At 42.5% G+C, this 22,810-nt stretch overlaps 1 protein-coding gene across 9 annotated transcripts in view; it reads right to left on the bottom strand.

The window, feature by feature from the left end:
* Nucleotides 1–22,810, bottom strand: part of SCN5A (sodium channel, voltage-gated, type V, alpha subunit) — a 116,375-nt gene that overhangs the window by 37,330 nt on the left and 56,235 nt on the right. For all 9 annotated transcript variants that reach the window (XM_006869139.1, XM_006869141.1, XM_006869134.1 and 6 more), the window contains 2 exons: nucleotides 2,044–2,217; nucleotides 435–791 (listed from right to left, as the gene is read on the bottom strand). In XM_006869139.1, the coding sequence (XP_006869201.1) occupies nucleotides 435–791; nucleotides 2,044–2,217 (531 nt within the window). The remainder of the gene's footprint in view (nucleotides 1–434; nucleotides 792–2,043; nucleotides 2,218–22,810) is intronic.

The following is a 22,810-nucleotide window of genomic DNA, read 5'->3' as shown; positions in this document are numbered from 1 at the left end:
GGGTAGTTCAAACCCACCAGTCACTCCTTGGAAACCCTATACGGGGTCACTGTGAGTCAAAACTGACTAAATGGTACTGAACAACAACAACATATAGACATATGGAAGAATGAGCAAGTCCATAGATGGGTTGATGATAAGTGGATAAATGGATAGCTAATGAGTGAGTAGCTAGGTGGATGGATGAATAGGTGAATGAGTAGACAGATGGAAGGATGGGTAAATCAGGGGATGCACGGATGGCTAGATGGGTTAGGTAGATGAATAATGAGACTGACAGTCAGATGGATGATTTGATGGATAAATGGCTGAGTAGCGAGTGGAGAGATGGGAGGACGGGTAAGTGAACTGATAGATGGATGACTGGGTGGGTGGGTGGGTAGCCAGACGGATGAATGAATTGTTGAGTGTTTGAGGGGCCTTGTCCAACTCACCACAAGGTTGCCAATGACCATAACAAGCAAGAAGACCAGCAGACACAGTGACTGCCCGGACACCTCCATGCAGTCCCACATGGTCTCGATCCACTCGCCACAGAGGATGCGGAAGATGATGAGGAAGGCGTGGAAGAAGTCCTTCATGTGCCAGCGTGGCAGCAGGTCTGAGTCACTGATGCGGTGCCTGAGTTCTGAGTAGTTCTTGCCAAAGAGCTGCATGCCCACCACAGCAAAGATGAACACGATGATAGCAAGTACCAGCGTCAGGTTCCCCAGTGCCCCCACTGAGTTCCCAATGATCTTGATGAGTGTGTTCAGGGTGGGCCACGATTTGGCCAGCTTGAAGACCCGAAGCTGAGAAGGAAGGAAGAGGAGGCGTTCTTGAGAGGAGTTCTGAATCCTGCTGCCCATGGATGCTCTTACTTTGCCCAATTCTGCCTTAAAGCCCAGGGAACAAACTTGGAGGTCACCAACACGTGTTTACCTCTCCCCTTCTTACTTGTTTCTCTCTATAGCTTGGGGGGGGGGCGGGGGGGGGCAGCTTCACTGAGCTTTCCTCTGGGAGTTCGGCCAATAGCTGCAGACTCATCTTCCCAACTCAACCCTTCTCTTTATCCTCACATCAGCCTCCTATCCCTGTTGGTCTCACTTCCAGGATCTTCCCAATAGAGTCCCTGTAACATAGAATAGTCTTCCTCCTCCACATATAATCTCATCAGGCATCCTTATAGGCTAGCGCAAACCATCTTGGGCTTACCTAGTCTCCTCCCTCTTTTCTTTCTCTTAGCTATCACAGAGAAAAGGAGCAGACATTTAAGACTTATTGAGCACCTAGTATATGCCAGACTTTGTGTTGGGGATGGATTAACTCATTTAGAACTCCCAATAACCACATGAGATCAGCATATACATGAGGAAGCCAGTCTTTAAAGGGGGAGTAACTTGTCTAGGTCTCTGAGCTCGTAGCAGTTGAGCTGGAATTACAGCCTGCAGCCTGGGCTTTCTCTACTGAGCCACTGTCTTGCATCCCTCAGTGAAGTCACCAACACTGCTCAGAACTTCCTCTAGGAAGCCTACCCTGACCATGCCCCAAGCTGGAGGTCCTTCCCGCCATGGACCTCCAACCTCACATCTGGACCTCTCAGGCATTTTGAGTTCAAAGTGTGGCCCACAGACCAGAAGGTTTGGCTTCCCCTGAAATTTGACAGCAAGATCCTAAGTGATGTGGCTGCAAATTGAAGTTTAAAAGACATGCTGATTCAAAAGGCGGCAGGCAGAGCCCCAACTGAACTGTTAGCAGACCTGCAGTCACCTGTTACTTTCCATGTGGCTTTGGGAAATTCACCTCTCTTAGTCTTCCCATCTAGGCAATGGCATTACCAGTAATACCAGTTCATTTCTGGATCCTGGGAGGACTAAAGGGGTCCTTCGTGTGAACCCTAAAGGTTTTTCAAGTCGTCAGGGTGGCTGCCCCAAGAGCTCATCTGGGGACGTCTTGCCCACCTCTGTGGTCCCCATCACCATCACTGTTGATAGACAAAGTCTGGCTAATTAAGGGGTGACCTCAGCCCCTCTCCCGCCCCCTGCAGTGGGCCCAGCCAGGTACCAGGCGGAAGGAACGCAGCACCGACAGGTTGCCCATGCGGGACAGGCCTAGCTCCATGAGGCTAAGGATGACGATGATGCTGTCGAAAATGTTCCAGCCCTGCTGGAAGTAGTAGTAGGGGTCGAGGGCGATAATCTTGAAGGTCATCTCTGCTGTGAAGATCCCTGTGAAGACCTGAGGAGGGAGTGGAGGTCAGGGATGCCTGAGGTCTGGGCTGGACAGCTCATCTGGCCAGCCAGGGGCAGCCTGTCTCCCAACTCTGCTCGGGGCAGGGCTGGCCTCCTGGGTTGCCAGCTCTGACTGTGCTAGGCCTCCTCCATGGCTCCTCTGCTTGCTTGGTCATGGCCAGTCCCTCAGGTATATCACATGACCCTGACTAATGCCCTCCAGCCCTCCTGACTGCTCATGAAAGGCCAGTCCAGGTCCATCATGGGCTCTAGACTTCAGCTCTAGGAGGAACCTGGGTAAGGAGAGGCTGAGGCAGGCAACGACAGGACCCAGCTATAGATTCTGCCCAGCCACCTCCACAAGCAGCCACCTCCACAAGAAGCTCCCTGTCTCCATACGTCAACAGCCACTCCCACAAATGCGCAAGGCCGCTCTGGACTCCAGGCCTTCGTCCACTCTGTTCCTGCAACCTGGACACACATCCTTCCTCCTCTCCACATCCTTTCTTCTCACTATAATACCAGCCATTGTTTCCTTTAACAAATTTTAAACATAAACGTAACAGAAACTAGGAAAATAATGATATATGAATACTGTCTCATACAATCGCAAACTTCTGTGTGGTAAACAACACAAAACATTCTTCAAACCCCACCACATATCTGGCTCAAAGACAAATGAGAAGTTGAAGAAAATATTTACCAGCGTTATGCAAGGCAAATGGTTAAAATCTACAGTATTAAAAAGTATTATGCACCAATCAAGAAAAAGAAAACCTCTGACAGACAAATTAATTACAAACATGCATGCTTCTGACAATGAAAATGGGTCAACAAACGAACGAAAGAATGTTCAACTGCAGTAAGAGTCAAATTAAAACAACAGTGAAATGTTTCACCGATCAAACTGCCAAGCTTTTAAACAATGGATCAAGTTCAAGCCCTGGCGATATCGGGGGACGCATGCGCATCTGCTTCCTCTGCAGGGATGCTGAGTGGTACACTTTCTCCAGAGTGGAATCTGATGAGAAACATCCAAACTCAAGATGTACACATTCTTTGATGGGACAATTCTCCTTGTAGGACTCTATCCCAAGGAAGTAACTGCACAATTTGAAAAGATGTATTCACACTTACTTTGTAATTTTTGAAAAATAGGAAACACACTTAATGTCCACCAGTTTCGTGGGACCCAAGGTTAGGTAAATTGTGGTACTAGCCTCCATGGAATACTATGCAGCCCTTATAAAGAGTGGTATAAGTCTCTGTAGACACAGGAAGGTGGCTTCAAGTTTTGCTTTTTTGAGTATTCAATTATATCAGCTACTACCCTGCCTCACCACAGAGTTTCTGAGACTGTCCCTTATTAATGAAAGATGCAGACACCTGGCTCATAGTCTTCCAAACCATTATTAACCCCCAAAGAAAAACTCGAACCAAATCCATTAGCATCAAGTAGATTCCAACTCATAGTGAACCTATGAGTCAGAAGCTCATAGGATAGAGGAGAACCATCCCAAGGCTGTAAATCTTTGGGTAAGCAGAATGCTGCATTTGCTTCTTACAGAGTAGCTGGCAAACTCGAATCGCTAACCTTTTGGTTAGCATCCACACAGTGAGCCAGTTCATCATCAGGGATCCTTTTGTTGTTAGGTGCCATCGTTAAGTCAGTACTGACTCATTCAACTCATTCATAGTGACCCTATGCACAACAGAACGAAATACTGCCAATTTCTTGTGCCAACCTCATAATTGTTGCTACAACCGAGCCCATTGCTGCTGCCACTGTGCCAATCCATCTCATTGGGGGTCTTCCTCTTTTTCTCTGACCATTCACTTTACACTTTACCAAACATATTATCTTTCTTCTGGGACTCCTGATATGTTATGTCCTAAGTATGAGAGATGAAGTCTGGCCATTGTGACTTTCAACGAACACTCTGGCTGTACTTCTTCCAACACAGATTGGTTTGCCCATGGTACTTTTAGTATTCTCCTCAAGCACCATAACTCAAATGCATCAATTCTTCTATGGCCTTCCTTATTTATTGTCCAACTTTTGCATGCATATGAGATTACTGAAAATTTCATGACTTGGATCAGGCTCCCCTTAGCCCTCAAATTGACATCTTTGCTCTTCATCACTTTTAAGAGGTCTTGTGTAGCAGATTTGCCTAATGCAATATGTCGTTTAATTTCTTGACTGTTGTTTCCATGAGTGTTGATGGTTGATCTGAGCAAAATGAAGTCTCTGACAACTTCAATCTTTTTTCCATTTATATGGATGTTGTTTTTCGGTCCAGTGGTGAGGATTTTTGTTTTCTTTAGATGCAACCCACACCAAAGGTTGTGGTCTTTGATCTTCATCAATAAGCATTTTATGTTCTTTTCATTTTCAGCAGGTAAGGTTGTTAATGAGTCTTTCTCCAATTCTGAAGCCATGTTTTTCTTCATATAATCCAGCTTCTCAAATTATTTGCCCAGCATACAGATTGAATAAGCATGGTGAAAGAATACAACCCTGGCACACACCTTTCCTAATTTTAAACCTTCCCTTGTTCTCTTCAAACAATTGCCTCTTAGTCTATATATAGGGTCCTCATGAGCACAATTAAGTGTTCTGGGATACTAATTTTCCACAATGTTGTCCATAGCTTGTCATGATCCACACAATCAAAAGTTTTTGTGCAGTCAATAAAGCACTGGTATTCTGGTATTCTCTGCTTTCAGCCAAGATCCAGCTGATGTCAACAATGATATCCCTCGTTCCATGTCCTCTTCTGAATCCAGTTTGAACCTCTGGAAGCTGTCAGTGGGTGGCTGTAGCGTTTCTGTATTATCTTTAGTGTAATTTTACTTGCATGGGATATCAATGATATTATCCGATGATTTCCACATTCCATTGAATCACTTCTCAGGGCTCCTGGTGGTGGTGGTTATGTGCCGTGGAGCCAGTTCCAACTCATAGTGACCCTGCGTAGGGTTTCTGAGGCTGTAAATCTTTACGGGAGCAGAAAACCTCCTCTTTCTCCTGTGGAACAGCTAGTAGTTTCGAACTGCTGACCTGGAGGTTTGCAGCCCGATTCGTAACCACTATGCTACCAGAGCTTCTTTCAGGGCTCAGGGATCTATTGCCATCAAAATCCCCAAATCCCACTACCTTTGAGTTGATTCCTAAGTGCCTTTGAGTCAGTCCTGGCACATAGTGACCCGGTATAGAGTTTCCGAGGCTTTTTTAAATCTTTGTGGGAGCAGAAAGCCTCATCTTTTACCTGCGGAGTGGCTGGTAAGCGGTCCTTGTGGTTCCCTGTCCAGTGCTTATGGTATGGAGTCACTGCGCCACTGATTCCAACTCACAGTGACTCTGACTAGGGTGTCTGAGACTGTAAATTGTATGGGAGCAGACAGACTCATCTTTCTCCCATGGAATGGATGATAGATTTGAACTGCTGATCTGTGTTTAGTAGCCCAATGCCAACCCCACAGTGCCATTAGGACTTAAATATCTAAGTATCTGTATGGACAAACCATTCTAATTTCAGTATCAGGAATTCCTGAATTTCTCATTTACAATAAAATGCAGTAGGTTGGTACCCCGTCTTAGGGTCATAGCATGTACAAACTTCCCCATCTCTAAAATGACTAAATCAGGCATTCCGCGCTCTGCCAGGTTCTCTTATCCTCTCTTGAGACCTGCTCAAGTTTCTTACTGCATTTGTTTTTTTGTTTTGTATTTCTTTGCTTCAGGCCATCTAATCCACCACTCATGTAAATTCTTCTTGTCAATCAGCCACGCTGACTCCCAATTCGTCTTAAATTCAGTGACTGACCATTTCAAGCACGCTCTTGCCAGTATCTTAAACTCCTTTGCTTCACTTCTACTGCCTCTGTTGCAAAACCTTTGTGATTTAGATGATCTGTTTTTGTGTTTTTCCATACCTAGGTGTCTTAGCTAGCTAGTACTTCTATCATAAGTATACTACACGTAGATGGTTTTAGCAAACAGAAATTTATTCACTCACAGCTTAGGAGACTTTAAGTCCAAATTCAGGGTACCAGCTCTAGGGAAAGACTGTCTGTTGGCTCTGGGGGAAGATTCTTGTCTCCTTTCAATATCTGTGGGCTTGATAGCCCTGGATAATCTTTATGTGTCTTGCCATCAACCTACTCCTGGGTTTAGGAGGTTATCAATACAGGGATGCCAGGTCCAAAAGATGCCCTCCATTCTGGCTCTACTTTCTAGGCGTTACTGAGGTCTCTCCTTTTTTGTCCCCTTCTTTTTCCTTTTAGGTCTTATAAGATAAAAGGCAATGCAGGCTACCCACCAGGCTGTGACCTGAGTAAGGGGGTTACACCCACCCTACTCCCCTTACAATGACTGGCTGAGAACATCAGAGGAGATGATTATATCATTAAATAACTACCAAATTCAATCTTTACATAAGCACCAAACCACTGAGCATCATAGTCTAGCCAAGTTGATACCTTTCTGGGGAACATTATTCATTCCATAACACTAGGCTACCAAGCACTGCTGTTGTTGTTGTTAAATGCCATCGAGTCTGTTCTGATTCATACTAATCCTGTTTAGGGTTTCCAAAGAGTGGCTGGTAGGCTTGAACCGCAGACCTTGTAGTTCAAACCGACCTTGCAGTCAGCACTTAATTCTACAGTGTCATACCAGGAAGGACTCTACCAAGCACTGTTAGTGTTACATTTTGGTGGAAAGATACCACTGTAAGTTGGTATCCACTAATCAGGCCCTTGTCTTGGGTTCAGTTCCCATAAAGCAGAGTTGAAGGAAAGAATCTATACAGTCTGTTTCTTAAGAGCTGACGGCCTTCCAACCGCCGCAATAAATGGTTTGCATGTGTTGTTTCTTTTAATTACTCCACCAACCTGATAAGTAAAGTATCATTACACCTAATTTACCAGTTGCCATGTTGCTGGTTCCAACTGACGGCGCCCCCGTGTGTGTAATAGTAGAACTGTGCTCCTCAGCGTTTTCAATGTCTGATAGTTAAGTTTGCCAGGCTTTTCTTCAAGTACACTTGAACTTCCAACCTTTGGTTAGTAGTCAAGCAATAAGTGTAAGGAAACAGGCACTGAAAAAGGTTAATCTGCTTGCATGGGGTCACATAGCTAGTATGTGTGAGAGCCCACCCAAGTCACCTTCAGGACTTAGAACAACCCCATTCTAGATAATTCCTTGTGTGTGTGTGGGGCAGAACCCTGAGGTCATACAGCCCACCGTGGGGTGGGTAAGGGTACGTGGTTCCTGGAGGAGGGGACGTCATGTGAGGACAGTGCTGGAGGGAATTCAGGGCTATACACAGGGCCTTGTTGGCCAAGTGTAGGGACTGGGGGCACTGAGGGTCTTCGGAAGGGGAAGGCTGAGGTTGGTGAGACCTGCAGCATCTGTGGGAGGAAGTCAAACCAGGGGTCCAGCTGAGGAGACTTGCTGGGTCAACATTCAGGAAGGGAAGTCATCCTGCTCTCATCTGCTTCCTGAGGGGGCTGTGTGCTAAAGTGAGGAGGCAGAGCACCAGCCCTCCGCCCCTCTGCTCAGATGAAGCGTTGTGGGGGTGGGCTGGGACTGGGGGCTGCTGCTGGCCTGGGGGGTGGGCAGCAGAGCGGCAGGAGGAGGGGAAACCTCAGCACAGCCCCACTAGCCCAGCCCTTCCCTCTTCAGTGGTTCTTTTAGCGCTGCGGACACAGGCCATGTGCCTCCACCAGCCAGATCTTGGGAGGAGAGACCCGTAATTTCTAGTCTCTGGTCAAATTCCCTTTCCCGGAACTCAAAGGAGTGTCCATGACTTTTCCACTTCTTTGACCATCACCGCCAAAGAGCCATGATGGCATTGTGGGTTAGGCACTGTACTGCTAACTGCAAGGTCAGTGGTTCAGGCCCACCAGCCAGAAGAAAGATGAGGCTGATTGCTCCCATAGAGACAACAGTCTAGGGAACCCTAAGGTGCAGTTCTGTTCTGTCCTGTAGGGTCACTATGAGTCAGAAGCGACTCAATGGCAGTGGATTTGGTTTGGTTTGGACCCTACCTCCCACTACTCTGTTCCAACCATGCTTGCATCTCCCTGCTGTTCCCTCCTTAGGGCAATTGCTCCTCCATCCACACGACTCCCTCCCTTCAGGACTATGCTTAAAGCCACTTCAAGGATGGCTTCCTGACTACCCTTCTTAAAATTGTTTTCCCCAAACCTTATCCCCTTTCCTTGCTTTGTCCCCATAGTTTTAATTCTCTCTCACCTCACATAGCTCCATCTGACACACCATATATACAGCTGTGTATATGGCATAAATACACAGCTATATATGGTGTGGCGCTGCAGGAGAATGCACTGGACAGCAAGGTCAGTGGTTCAAACCCACCAGCTGCTCCTCAGAAAGCCTATACAGGGTTGCTATGAGTTGGAATAGAGTTGATGACGCTTAACAACAACAACAACAACAACAACAACAACGTATTGACGAAGCCCTGGTAGTACAGGTATAAGAAAACCTACGCGATGTCCTGCTGTCATCTGAGGTTGACTTGACATCCAGCGGTTTTGTGTTTTTACTGTATTTGCTTATCAAGGGGCCTTGATAAACAGGGACTATGGACTCACAGACACCTGTTGTGTCTTGTTGTTGTTGTTGAGTGCCATTGAGTTGGCTCTGATTCACAGTGACACTGTATAGGGTTTCTGAGGAGTGGCTGTTGAGCTTGAACCACTGATCTGGTGGTTCAAACCGACCTTGTGGTCCAGAATATTAACCCGCAGTACCAAACCAGGCATCCAGGAAGGCCCATGAGTGGGCTTCCAAAAAAAAAAAAAAAAGTTTGTGGAAAAATGGCACTATAAGATTTTGAAGTCCCCTCATATTTGGCAGGCTGATGAGTGCTAATACTCATGTCTGGGAAAGGGAACTCAGGAGAGCTCTCCCCTCAGCCCTCACTTTGCCCAGGTACCCTGCTATTTTGGCAGCAAGATAGCAGGCCAAATTGCAAGTCTGAAACAAAAGATCTAAGAAGAGGCTCTTGAGGAGTGCCTTTGGGAAAGTCATAAACAAATTCTCCAGGTAGGAACGGCATCTGTATCACCTGAAAGTCTTTAGAAATAAATGCAGGTGCTCAGCCCCAAACCCAGACCTACTCAATCAGAATTTACGTTGTGATTGGATTCCTGGGTGATCTGAAGTTTGAGAAGCATTGTTTTTGGCACGGGTCTTCCAACCTGGTATACTTCAGAATCACCTAGAGAACTTCATAAATAGTGATGCCTGACCGGGTCCTACCTCCAGAGATTCTGGCTTAATTGGACTGGAGTATATTTCAGGTATTGTGGTTTTAAAATACTTCCTAGGTAATTCTAATGCACAGCCAAGCTTGAGAACCACTGCTTAGAAGTAAATGAAATTTGGTACCAGCCTTCCTCCTGCCAGACGAACACCAAAGGCTTTCTGAGGTTGTGTGATCAAAGCTTGGTGGTTTAAGAAAATTGCACACAAACCCAGGTTCCAAAGTGGGGTCTGCTACACTGTAATCTTGGGCCAGTTTCTTTATCTCTCTGAGTCTTAAATGTCCTCATCTGCAAAATGGGCATATAAAATGGCTACCTACAAAGGACACTTCTAAGAGTTAGAGCTAATGGGAGTAAAGTGAATGCTCTGTATGTGAGACTAATTACTGTTATCATTATCAGCATTTATTAGGACAGCAGACAGCTGCGGTGAGCTCTGGGCCTAGTCAGGAGCTGCCTACCAGATATAAACAGCTCTGTATGTTTTATAGGCTCCATGGGATCAGTATATTACTGGGCCACAGAGATGGTGAGATGAGAGGGCTGCTTTCCCTGACTCCACTGAGACACCAGAGCTAATATTGATTTCTCATGAAGTGGAGGATCCTTTGTAGGACCCCAAACTCTCCCTGACCTTGGCACATGTATTTAATGGGATTATACAGTATAATTATACATCTGCTTTGGAAACATAATACCTTGTGAAGTTCTTCTATGCCAATAAGACACCATCTATCTACTGCATTGTTTTTTTTAAAGTTTTCTGGGGTATTCTGTTTTACAGATATGCTGCTTCCTTTACTAAATGCATGGTTACAATAGATACCTTTTTACCTATATGCTTTTAAAACAAACGGCCCAATTATTTTCTTGGGATAAATTTCTGATAATGGAACTGGGAGATCAATGAATGTTTTTAGTGATTCTTACTCACACTGGTAAACGATTCCAAGAGACCAGTCGTAACCAGTTCTACGAGTCACATGTGTTTTCCTGCAGCTATATGGATATTGGATATTCCGTTCCCATTACCTTTGCTAACCCAAAAGGAAAAATGTCATATATTGTTGTTGTTGTTAGGTGCTGTCGAGTCGGTTCTGTCTCATAGCGACCCTATGCACAGCAGAACGGGACACTGCCCAATCCTGTGCCGTCCTCACAATTGTTGTTATACTTGTGCCCATTGCTTCACTGTGTCAGTCCATCTTGTTGGGACTTTTCCTCTGTATCACTGACGCTCCACTTTACCAAGCATAACATCCTTCTCCAGGGACTGGTCCCTCCTATTAATATGAGACATGAAGTCTCGCAATCCTGGCTTCTAAGGAGCATTCTGGCTGTTTTTCTTCCAATACATGGTTGTTTGTTCTTCTGGCAGTCCATGATATTTTTAATATTCTTCTGGATGCGGGGTGATTTGGCTGTGACAAGTCACCCCATTGATCGCCTGATCTGGCAGGCTTGGCGGGTGTCCCCTTCCTGTCTCACTACTCCATGTGCATCCCTCTGGAAGCTGCTTGCATGCTTGGTTGAAGAGGACACCCTTCCCCAACAGAGGAAGATGGTCCTTCGGTTAAGGGAATACTGCTGCACTCCCCTGCTAGATCCTTCAAACAAGCTCTCAGAGCCAAAGATTATTGTTGGTTTTTAGGATATTTCTTTGAGTTTTGTATTTCTTTTGTAAAATTATTTGTTCCTGTCCTTTGCTCATTTTTTTAGGGTATCTGGTTTTTTTTTCAGTAGTTAAAAACATTTTTTTTTTTTTTTAAATTAAGGCTATTGCCCTTTGTCTACTAAGTGCATTGCAATAGTTTTCCTGGTTTATCACTGAACTTTATTGTGTTTTTTAATTTTACAAAATATTTTGAGCAGATAGAAAAGTCTGAGTATCTATGGTATTGTTCATCTCAATGTATATACTAACCATATAGCACAGATCAGCTGAGGTTTAAAAACACTTAAGTACAGGAAAATATTGAAAAGTATGAACATCAGAATGAAAGTGTATTGAAACTAATGTCCATGCTTGTATAAATTTACTTTTTGAAAGGCAGGTACAATGTATGTAAGCGAGAACACCTGTATTCTATAACACTTAACATCTTTTAATGAGTATCTTTATGTCCATCACCCAAAGCTCAAGCCCACTGCCGTCCGGTTGATTCTGATTCATTCTCACAGAGTAGAACTGCCGCAGAGGGCTTCGGAGACTGTAAATCCTTATGAAAGCAGACTGCCTCACCTGTCTTCCAGAAAGCTGCTGGTGGGTTCAAACACCAGGCCTTTTGGTTAGCAGCCCATTCCTTACTGTTGTTGTCAAGTGCCGTCGAGTTGATTCCGACCCATAGTGACCCTGTATAGGGTTTCCAAGGAGCAGCTGGTGAGCTTGAACCACTGACCTTGCAGTTCAAACGGCTTTGCAGTCTGGTGTATTAACCCACAGCGCCACACCAGGACTCCATTCCTTACTATCCACCACCAAATTCTGCCAAATATTAGTATTTTGCCTTATTTGTTCCATATCTTATTGAATCTTTCCTTAAAAAAGAATAATAGCAAAGACTTAGTGTTTACTTTGTGCCAGGCACCGTTCTAATGCTTTACATTATAAAACCATTTACTCCTCACTATAATCCTATGAGATACGTACTGTTAGTATCCCTATTTTACACACAAGGAAACTGTGGTACAGAGAGGTTAGGCCACTGATGAAATGGTCTTAACCACTATGGCCAATTACAGATCAAACTAAAGCCACCCACAGTAACCATTATCCCACATTGGATGCTTATCACACCCATGCATGTTTCCAGTATTAAGGCATATGAACAATAGATTAATAATATGGAATCCTGGTGTGGCACTGTAGGGTAAGCACCAGGGTTCGAACTCACCAGTCACTCCTAGATAACCCTATTCAAGGTCGCTGTGTGTCAGAACCGACTCGATGGCAATTAACAACAAACAGCTTTGTATAAATGGGTCATTCTATATATGTTCTCTTGTTGTGCAAGTTCCTTTTCCTAACGTGTGTAAGTTGTATCCATATGGTATGTGTACATGTTGTTACTGTTAGGTGCTGTTCAGTTAGTTACAACTCATAACGACCCTAGACACAACAGAATGAAACCCTTTCTAACCCGGCACCATCCTGACAATTGTTGACACGTTTGAGCTGCTATCACTGTGTCGTCCATCTCATGGGGGGGTCTTCCTGTTGTTTGATGACCCTCTACTTTAGCAAGCATGATGTCCTTCTCTAAGGACTGACACCTCCTGACAACATGTCCAAAGAATGAGAGTTGAAGCCTTGCCATTCTGACTTCTAAGGAAGTCAGTTGTACTTTTTCCAGTAGATTTGTTTGTTCTTCTGGCATAGCCCATGGTACTTTCAATATTCTTTGCCAGCATTATAATTCAAATGCATTAGTTTTTCTACAGTCTCCTTATTCATAGTCCAACTTTTATAACCATATGAGGCAACTGAAAATAGTGCACACCTTTCCTGAGTTTAAGCCATTCAGTGCCCCTTGTTCTGTTAGAATGACTGCCTCTTGGTCTATGTATAGGTTCCTCATGAGCCCAATTAAGTTTCTGGCATACCCATTCTTTGCAATGTTACCCACAGTTTCCCATGATCCACATAGCTGAAAGCCTTTGCATAGTCAATAAACCACAAGTAAACATCCTTCTGGTATTCCCTGCTTTCAGCCAAGACCCTTCTGACATCAGTAGTGATATTCTTCATTCCACGACCTCTTCTGAATCTAGGTTGAATTTCTGGTAGCTCCCTGTTGATGTACTGCTGCAATAGTTTTTGAATTATCTTCAGCAAAATTTTACTTGCATGTGATATTAATGATATTGTTTGATGATTTCTGTATTCTGTTGGGTCACTTTTCTTTGAAATTGACATAAATGTGGATCTCTTTCAATTGGGCAGGTAGCTTGGCATAGACGAGTGAGCTCCTCCAGTGCTGCATCAGTTTGTTGAAACATTTCAATTTGTATTTCATCAATTCCTGGAGTCATATTTTTTGGCAATGCCTTCAGTGAAGTTTGTACTTCTTCCTTCAGTATCATCAGTGCTTGATCATATGCTACCTCTCAAAATAGCTGAACAACGACCAATTCTTCTTGGTACAGTGACTCTGTGTATTCCTTCCATCTTCTCTGTGTATTCCTTCCATCTTCTTTGGATGCATTATGTGTCTTTCGATACGATGCCCATAGAATCCACCAGTACCACAAGTTGAGGCTTGAATTTTTCCTTTAGTTCTCTCAGCTTGAGAAATGAAGACCATGTTCTTCCCTTTTGGTTTTCTAACTCTAGATCTCTGCACATTTCATCATATTACTGTACTTTGTCTTCTTGAGCTGCCCTTTGAATTTTTCTGTTCATTTCTTCCATTTGCTTAAGATGCAGAGCAAGTTTCAGAGTCTCTTTTGACACCCATTTTGGCCTTTTATTTCTTTCTTGTCTTGTTAATGACCTTCTTCTGCTTTTTTCATGGATGATATTCTTGATGTCATCCCACAACTCTTCTGGCTGTCACTCATCAGTGTCTAATGCATCAAATTTCTTCTTGAGATTTTCTCTAAATTTAGGTGGGATATGTTCAAGGTCATATTTTGGCTCTTGTGGACTCATGTTAATTTTCTTCATCCACAGCCTGAACTTACATATGAGCAATTGATGGTCTGTTCCACAATCTGCCCCTGGCTTTGTTTTTGCTGATGATATGGAGCTTTTCCATCATGTCTTCCAATAGTTGGAGTGACTTTTCTTCCTGTGTATTCTGCCTAGTGAGGTCCACATGTATTGTCACTTTCTATATTGTTTAGAAAAGGTATTTGCAATGAAGTCATTGGTCTAGCACAAGTCTATCATGACATCTCCAGCATCATTTCTATTACCAAGGCCATATTTTCCAACTATTGACCCTTCCTCTTTGTTTCCAACTTTCGCATTCCAATCACCAGTAATTATCAGTGCACCTTGATTGCATGTTTGACCAATTTCAGACTGAAGAAATTGGTAGAATTCTTCAATTTCATCTTTACTGGCTTGAGTGGTTGGTATGGAAATTTAAGTAATAGTGGTATTAACTGGTCTTCCTTGTAGGCATATGGATACTATCCTATCACAGACAGCATTATACCAAGATAAATCTTGAAATGCTCTGTTTGACGATGAATGCGACACCATTCCTCTTGAATTCATTCTTCCTGGCATAGCAAACCATATAATTGTCTGATTCAAAATGACCAATGTCAGTCCATTTCAGCTCACTAATACCTAGAATTATCGATCTTTATGCATTCAATTTTATTTTTTACAACTTCCAGTTTTCCTAGATTCATACTTTGTACATTCCACATTCCAATTAATGGGTGTTTGCATCTGTTTCCTTCTAATTTTGAATTGTGTCCCATCAGCAAATTACGATCCCAGAAGTTTTGTTCCATTCACATTATGATCAACTCTCCCTTGAGGAGGCAGCTTGAAATGGTAGTTTGAGTGCTTCCCAACCTGAGGGGTTTATCTTCTGGCACTCTGTCAGACAATGTTCTGCTGTTTTTCATAAGCGGCTAGCCATTCAGAAGTGGTCCAGCTTTCTTTCTTCCTTGTCTGTCTTAGTTTGGAAGCTCTATTGAAACCTGTACATCATAGGTGACCCTGATGGTATTTAATATATTGCTGGCATAGTTTCCAGCATCACAGCAACACACAAGCCACCACAGTACAACACACTTACAACATACTGATAGAGAAGCAGTCGTTTACATGTGAAACGATTTCATGCTAATTGTATACAGTGTTTTATTGTGTAAATATACTACAATTTCTCCATGTAAAAAAATGGATGGACGGACATTTAAGTTTTTTGTTTTTTGTTTCCAATTTTTCTGTATGATCAACAGTACTGCAATGAACTTTCTTGTACATGTCACCTGGTCCTGATATGTAAGACTTTCTTAGGGACACATATACACATGAGGAACATTTCACTTGTACAGTATACACATTTGTGATTTCCCACCAGATAATGTGCCCTTAAGGAGCTCTGGTAGCATAGTGGTTACGAATCGGGCTGCTAACCTCAAGGTCGGCTGTTTGAAACTATCAGCTGTTCTGTGGAAGAAAGATGAGGCTTTCTGCTCCTGTAAAGATCAACAGCCTTGGAAACCCTGTGCAGGGTCGCTATGGTTCGGAACCGACTCCTCAGTACTTAACAACAAAAACAACAACTGTACCATTGCTCCCTGAAATGGCTGTTTCAAACCCTCACACTTATAAAATGTGAGTCCCCACTGTTCCAATGTCAAGATAAACTGAAGAATAAAGTGGGGAACTTACCTTACCACATACTAAGAAGTATCGGTACACATACAAAAAAAATGGAGCAGTGCAACAGAAACAGGGTGGATGTGTGCTTTTTTCTCCTTTATGGGTGAGAAACTGTATCCAGTGTTGCTTTAATTTGCATCACCTTCTGTCCTTCAGAGGCTTTGGATCATCTGAGTTTTTCCTTCTGTGATTTGCCTGTCATTTCCTTTACTCATACTTGTGGCTGTGCTCTTCTCTCTTTCCCTTGCTGTTGTTAGATGCCCTTGAGTTGACTCTGACTCATAGCAACCCCATGGACCAGAATGTTGTTAACTGCTGTGAAATACCAGCGAGTTGGTTCTGACTCATAACGACTCTGTATAGTTTGCAAGACTGTAAATCTTTGGAGGACCAGAAAGCCTTAGATTTCTCCTGGAGTGGCTTGTGGGTTTGAACCACTGACCTTGTGGTTTGAAGCCCAGTATTCATCCTAAGAGCCACTGTCCTCCCATTCTAACAAAACGGAAATATCACACAGGCTTTTCTTAGTTGTAATGTTTCCCAAAGACAGATTACCAGGTCATTTTTCCTGTGAAACCACAGATGGGTTTGAACTGCCAACTTCTCAGCATTTGAGTGCTTAACATTTGGCCCACCAGGACCCTACTAAAGTGTTGTCCTTGTGTTTGTTGTTGTTATTAAGTGCTGTTGAGCTGGTTCTGACTCATAGTGACCCTGCATAGGGTTTCTGAGGGTTTTAAAATCTTTGCGGGACCAGAAAACCTCATCTTACTCCTGAAGAGTGGCAGGAGGGCTCAAACTGTGAACCTTGTGGTTCATAGTTCAATGCTTGTCATATGGAGCCACTGTGCTCCCCTACTAAAGTGTAACCATTCTATATTCAGGATTCCATATCCTTCTAGTTAAACACTTTTCAAATGACCAATTTCCAGTTTGTGGTGCTAGTTTCACTTTGTTTATAATATCCTTTATTATAATTAAAATTATTCTAAATGATAACATAAGTATATCTAGCAGTCTTTTTTTTTTTTCCATAGCACGAACTTTTTTGAATTGGTGAGTAAATTTTTCCAAACCCAAAAGTCTAAAAGACTTTTCTCCTATTTGTAGTCTAAAAGTTTTCAAGTTTTGTTCTAGCACACTTAAGTCTTAAATCCAATTTACATGCAACTCATTTATGAGTATGATGTGAGGTAAGAGCTAAGCTTATTTTCTTCCACATGGAAAACCATTCTTTCCAGCATCATTTAATGCAAAGTCTATCCTTTCCCTACTCTGTTATTTAGCAAATCTTCATGCATTTTTCAAGTTCTGAGTTCTCAATTCTAGTGCATGGGTCCATTTTTCTACTTAGTATATGGTCGGTAAGTTTCCCACCTTATTCTCCAATTTACCTTGCTAGGTTTTACTTTCCCATATGGATTTTAGGCTCACCTTGTTAAGTTCCATAACAACTAAAATAAAGCAAGAAGTGTTGAGATTTTGATTTGAGTTATCCTGAATTTATGTCAATTTGGGAAAAACCTATGTCTCTACAATACAATGGAGTCTTCCATTCATAAAAATGGCATATCTCTCCATCTAGTCTTTTTCATGTTTAATTTTATGTTTACTTTCATATGAAATTTTTGATTCTCATAGTTTTTACTGCTGCTGTGAATTAACTTTAGAAAACTACTTTCTCCAGTTGACTGTTGATGGTGGCTACGAACACAATTAATTTTGGTATTTTGAACTTGTATTTTACTAACCTTGTTCAACTGCCTCATTAGTTCTAATAGTCTTTCTGTAGATTTGGCCCCAAACCTACTGCCATCAAACTGATTCCATTCATAGCAATATCTTTTTTTTCCCCTATTTATTTTTGTTTCTTTTATTTTCTCATTTATTTCCTTGTATTGGATTGAATTTAAAATTTTTTCCACTTACTACTAACAAGCTTGGCAAATAAGCCACTCTACTTCTATCCCTTTAAGGAGCCCTGATAGTGTAGTGGGTTATGAGTTGAGCTGCTAACCACAAGGTTAACAGTTCAAATCTACTAGCTGCTCTGTGGGAGAAAGATGAGGCTTTTCTGCTTCTGTAAAGACTTATAACTTCAGAAACCTTATACAGGGTTGTTATGAGTCGGAACTGACCTGATAGCACACACCTACCACCATGTTTTCTATACCTTTAGAGGTTATACTAAAAGTTTTAATGTTGAAGCTTGGATTAACAGCAACAGCATGGTAATTAATATTCCATAGAGTACTCAAAATCTAGACTTAACTGTAATCCCTGCCAAGTGCCTACCTTACATGCTGTTGTTGCTCAGTATTTTAGCTCCACCTTTTCATACCTTCACATGAGTCCTCATTACTATTTTACACAATCAGTGCTTACTTAGCTTTACCCATTTCATTGCTCCTTCTTGCATTTCAGATTTTTCTTTTGTGATGACTTTGCCTCTTCTTGAAGCAGAATCTTAAATTGCTGTTTTAGACAGACAATCTGTGTGTGGTGAACTCTCTCAGCCTTGTTTTCCCAACATCTCTGTTTAATATAGATTAGCTGGGTCTAGATTAGTAGGTTGTCAAATATTTCCTCTGAGTACTTTTTAAGTTATCATTCTACTGCTTTCTGGATTTGATTGAAGCTATTGTGGGGTCTCCCATCCATCTCCGTTTTGTTTCTTAGAAATCAATCTTTCCTATTTTTGGTTACTTTTTGATGTCTTTGCCTTTAGTGTTGAGCAGATTCATCACAACACATCCAGATATATTTTTTCTTCTTATCCTGCTAAGGATCTATTACATAATTCGTGAATTTCAGTGTTCATTTCTTTTATGACTCCTCATTTTCTGTTTTCTCCTTCTGTAAATAGTACTGAGAAGTCCTGGCATGGTGGTGGTTAAAGTGGTTAAAAACTTGACAGCAAATTGAACCCACCAGCTGTTCCGCAGAAGGAAGAAGAGGCAGTCTCCTTCCATACGGACTGCTACCTCTGAAGCCCTATGGGCAGTTCTCCTGTGTCTTACCCAGTTGTTAAGAGTTAAAATCGACTCAGGAGCAGTGGATGGGTAACTCTTACCTCACTGCATTTGATCTTCTTAGTCTCCCTCCATATGTCTCCTAACCTTTATTCCATACATTCCATCTCTTCATCTCTATGAATTGCATTCTGGAAAACTCCCTCAGGTCTAATTTCATATTCATTTCATTTTCTCCCAGCTATATTAATATGCTATTTGATTTGTACATCGAGATTTTAATTTCAGTGACTATATTTCTCATTTTTAGAGGTTTTGTTGGTTTCTTTTCCAAAGCTATCTTTTCTTTTCTTAAATGTTTTATTGTGAATTATGTGATAGTTTACACAGGAGAATATTAACTTTACATTCATCCTATCGTATATCATTTCATTGCCATGGTTACAATCCCATCCATGCATCATCAAACAACCAAAAGGTATACCCCGCAAGCCTGCCTCTTGGTCATCAGCACACAGACCCTCTCTCTCTCTGGGTCTATAAAGTCCACAGCCACTCCATCTCTCCATATCACCATCTCTTCTTGCATCTCTGGTGTCAATGCTTCTCAGGGTAGGGTCCCACACTCCGCTCTTCTCCCTTGATGGTCACAGGGACCTCCACTCCTAGACTGAAAAGTTAATCACTCCCCTCCTTGCTACAAAATGTCTACCTTTACATTTCCAACCGTCACAGTCAGTCCTGATAGCAATTATTCACTATTGTATCACAAGAGTTCTATCCCCATCGCCTTTCATCAGCCCTGCCCAGACAGACTGGATACTACTCAGTGAAGATTCTACCTTCCTCCACGCCCTCTGGATCTAGGCTACCTCTTGAAAGTTTGTAAGTCAGTCACTTCTTGCCTTTGTAGCCTCCCACACCCCCATTTTGGGTAGCCAATGTCCAAGTTGTGCATCCCTGTCTACTCTGTGTATGGAGGGGGTGGGAATGATCCTTGCTGTAAAGATCTGTTCCCTCTTTTGAGCTACTGCATCTATAGGTGTAGGCCAAGTTCATGAAATTATATCAGATTAGTCTTTTTTTCTTCTTCTTCTAGTTGAGTTTTGATCTTCCAGCCATTGAAGACAGGTCAAATGGGTATTATCTGCAAGTGTGATGTTCTTGTGCACATCCCTTCACTTCTTAACAGCTGGATGCTTCATGCTCCACTCTAGTCTACTGTGGCTGTCACTGACTCTGGGCCCAGGAGTCCCCAGGTCTTGCCACAATGCTGGCCAACCAGGTCTCTACCCGGGTTTATAGGAGTCTATTGAATGTGGACTTAGCTCACAGATTCATTGCTGTTTTTCCCTCAATTCCCCTTATCGGTGACCAACGGTATCACCAGTGTATTTCCCTTGAGTCTTAGCCTTGGAAGGAGGTTTACCCTGAGGGGACCTGAGCACTTGCCTTGATGTCTCCTGGGCATAAAGCTATCTTTTCTTAAAAAGAATACTTGGAGTTTCTTCCTTTACATCTTTTATTATTGCAAATATTCATATTTTAGCATCTCTAGTGACAGCTCTGTTATGTGACATTCTTACAGAGATAAGTCTGATTGTGTGTGTTGATTCTTGCTCATGATACAGTATTTCTTTTTTTAAAGTTTTTATTGTGAATTGGGTGAAAGCTTACAGGGAAGATTATCAGTTTTACATTCAATAAGTCATATTTTGTTTTACTGCAAATGATTACAATCCCCTCCATAGACCATTAGTCAACAGTATTAACCTCTATTCCCCACCCCCCCTTTTTTTTTTTTGATGTACACATACAAAACAGAAAATATGTATTTGTTTAAATGTCCAAAGGGTACACTTTATAAGCTAGCCTCCTGCCCACAGGCACACAGCCTTTCTCTGTCTGTGGGCCTAGAGTCCTCAGCTGCTCTGTCTCTCTATGCCATCGCCTCTGTCACGGTCTCTGCTGTCCCTGCTTTTCTGGGTAGGATCCCACACCCTACTCATGCTGTTCCCTCTTGCTGGTCCTAGGGTCCTCTGTTCCTGAAATGAAAGATTAACTACTCCCCACTCTTAGTTAAACATCTTCTACATTTACAGTTGTGACTGTCACAATTAGTCCTGATAACAATTATTCACAATTGAATCATAAAATCCTATCCCCATCCTCCCCCATTCCCTTTCACCAGATCCATCTGGTAAAGAGGAAAACTTACCTTATCCCCCTTGTTCTGATGCTAAGCACACTCAAGAAAGCTTGCAAGCCAGCCACTTCTTGCCTTTATAGTGCCCCATTTTTGACAGCTGAAGTCTAATTGCCCATCCTTATCAACTTGTACTAAGGAGGCAAGCTTGATCACTAATAGGAAGAATCCTTCCCTTTTGGTTGGAATTTTGAGCAAAGGTCCAGTTCATCAAATTGTAGCAATTTACACTTGTTCCCTGTATCAAACTTCTTTCCCTTCATCGGTCAAATTCTGGTCAGCTAGCCAGCCATCCAAGCAAGGTCAAATAGGTACTACCTGAAGTTTGGGAGTTCTTGCATGCCTCCCACCACCTGAGACTAGCTTGGCACTTCACTCTCAGCTCTAGTCCCCAGAGTTCACACGCCTCCCTAAACTTCAGACCACCCAGCCCTTCCACTTCCCTGTCTCTCATCTCAAGGTCAACGGGTGTCTATGGAATATGGCCAAACTCAACCCATGTCTTCATTGCTGCATTTTCTCTACTTCCAGGGGAGTCACTAGCGAGCACACAGACTGCTCATGTGTTCCCTTTGAGTTGCAGACTTAGAAGGGGGTTTACCCTGATGGGCTAACTTTTCTTGCCTTGATGGCTCCAAGGCAAACAGTTTGCTTGATATTCTCACAAACAGTATACTTTTTTTCTGCTTGTCGTTCTTTCAATAAATATCTTCTGTTCCTTGAACCTTTCCGGGCTGGTCTGCATGTCTTTTCAAATGGGAGTGTCCCACCTTGTAAGGTTCTGGGTAGGGCTCAGGATTCCACCTAAGGCCACATTCTATGGTGGAGTATTTCCTTGCATGTTGTATAATTTGGTGAATCCAGTTTGATTTGGTAAAAGTATGTCTTTTCAGAAAAGTTTTAGTTTTCTTTCAGGGTCCTCAAGATATCATCCTAGGATCATTTTACGTGTTAATTTTTGTGAGCATGAGTTCCAAGATCATTGAAGTATAAATGTGAACTCCAAATGTGTGTAAGGCCAAATCCTTAATTACATATTTTCTCTCAGGACTTTGAAGTTATTGTACTACCTTCTGGGTTCTAGTGAAGCTGTTGTAGAGCCTAGGAACCTCCAGAGGGTATTTTTAACCCCTCTGCAACCTGGGCTGAGACAGAAAGTTTACTTCTGTGTCATTTCTCCATGTCAGTCTGTGGCTCACCATCTTACTGAAAGTTTGGTCATGTCCTTTTGGGGCCACTCAGTTCCAACTCCTGCCTCACATTGTCTCAAGGCTGGGTGATTCATTTTAAAACGAAGTCCCCACATTACAATTAGCAACCTACTTCTTCGGCCCTCACAGTAATTCCTCTCCCACCCCAGGACAATTATATATTTTTATATATGTACCACTATGTTTTTTAACTCCTGTGTTTTGGACCCTTGGGAGTTTCTCTTACATTCATGAGAGGCTAGCTTGCATTTCTAAGAACATTTGCTGTATTTTGCGTGTCATTTTTAACTGTTTCATATTAGGAAACTTTCTCGGTTTTCTTGTTCACAATATTGCTAGAAACAGACGACTTGTTTGCCTTTCATCTCTGTTTATCTAATGGGCTAAACGTCAGTCAGATCTAGCAATCCCTTCTGGAATTTGTATGCAGAAGCTTCAAAATGTTTGTGGAAAAATTCCATTATCTTTTAATTCCATTTTTTCATGAACTTTTTAAAGCCCCCTCAGGTTTAATGACATGCTTATATCAACATTAGTTAAGCATGCATATTTTTATG

The sequence above is a fragment of the Chrysochloris asiatica genome, unplaced genomic scaffold, assembly GCF_000296735.1.
Source record: "Chrysochloris asiatica unplaced genomic scaffold, ChrAsi1.0 scaffold00127, whole genome shotgun sequence".
Classification (NCBI taxonomy): Eukaryota; Metazoa; Chordata; class Mammalia; order Afrosoricida; family Chrysochloridae; genus Chrysochloris; species Chrysochloris asiatica.
The sequence above is the reverse complement of the archived record's forward strand: the minus strand, read 5'-3'. Positions and strand labels throughout refer to the sequence as shown.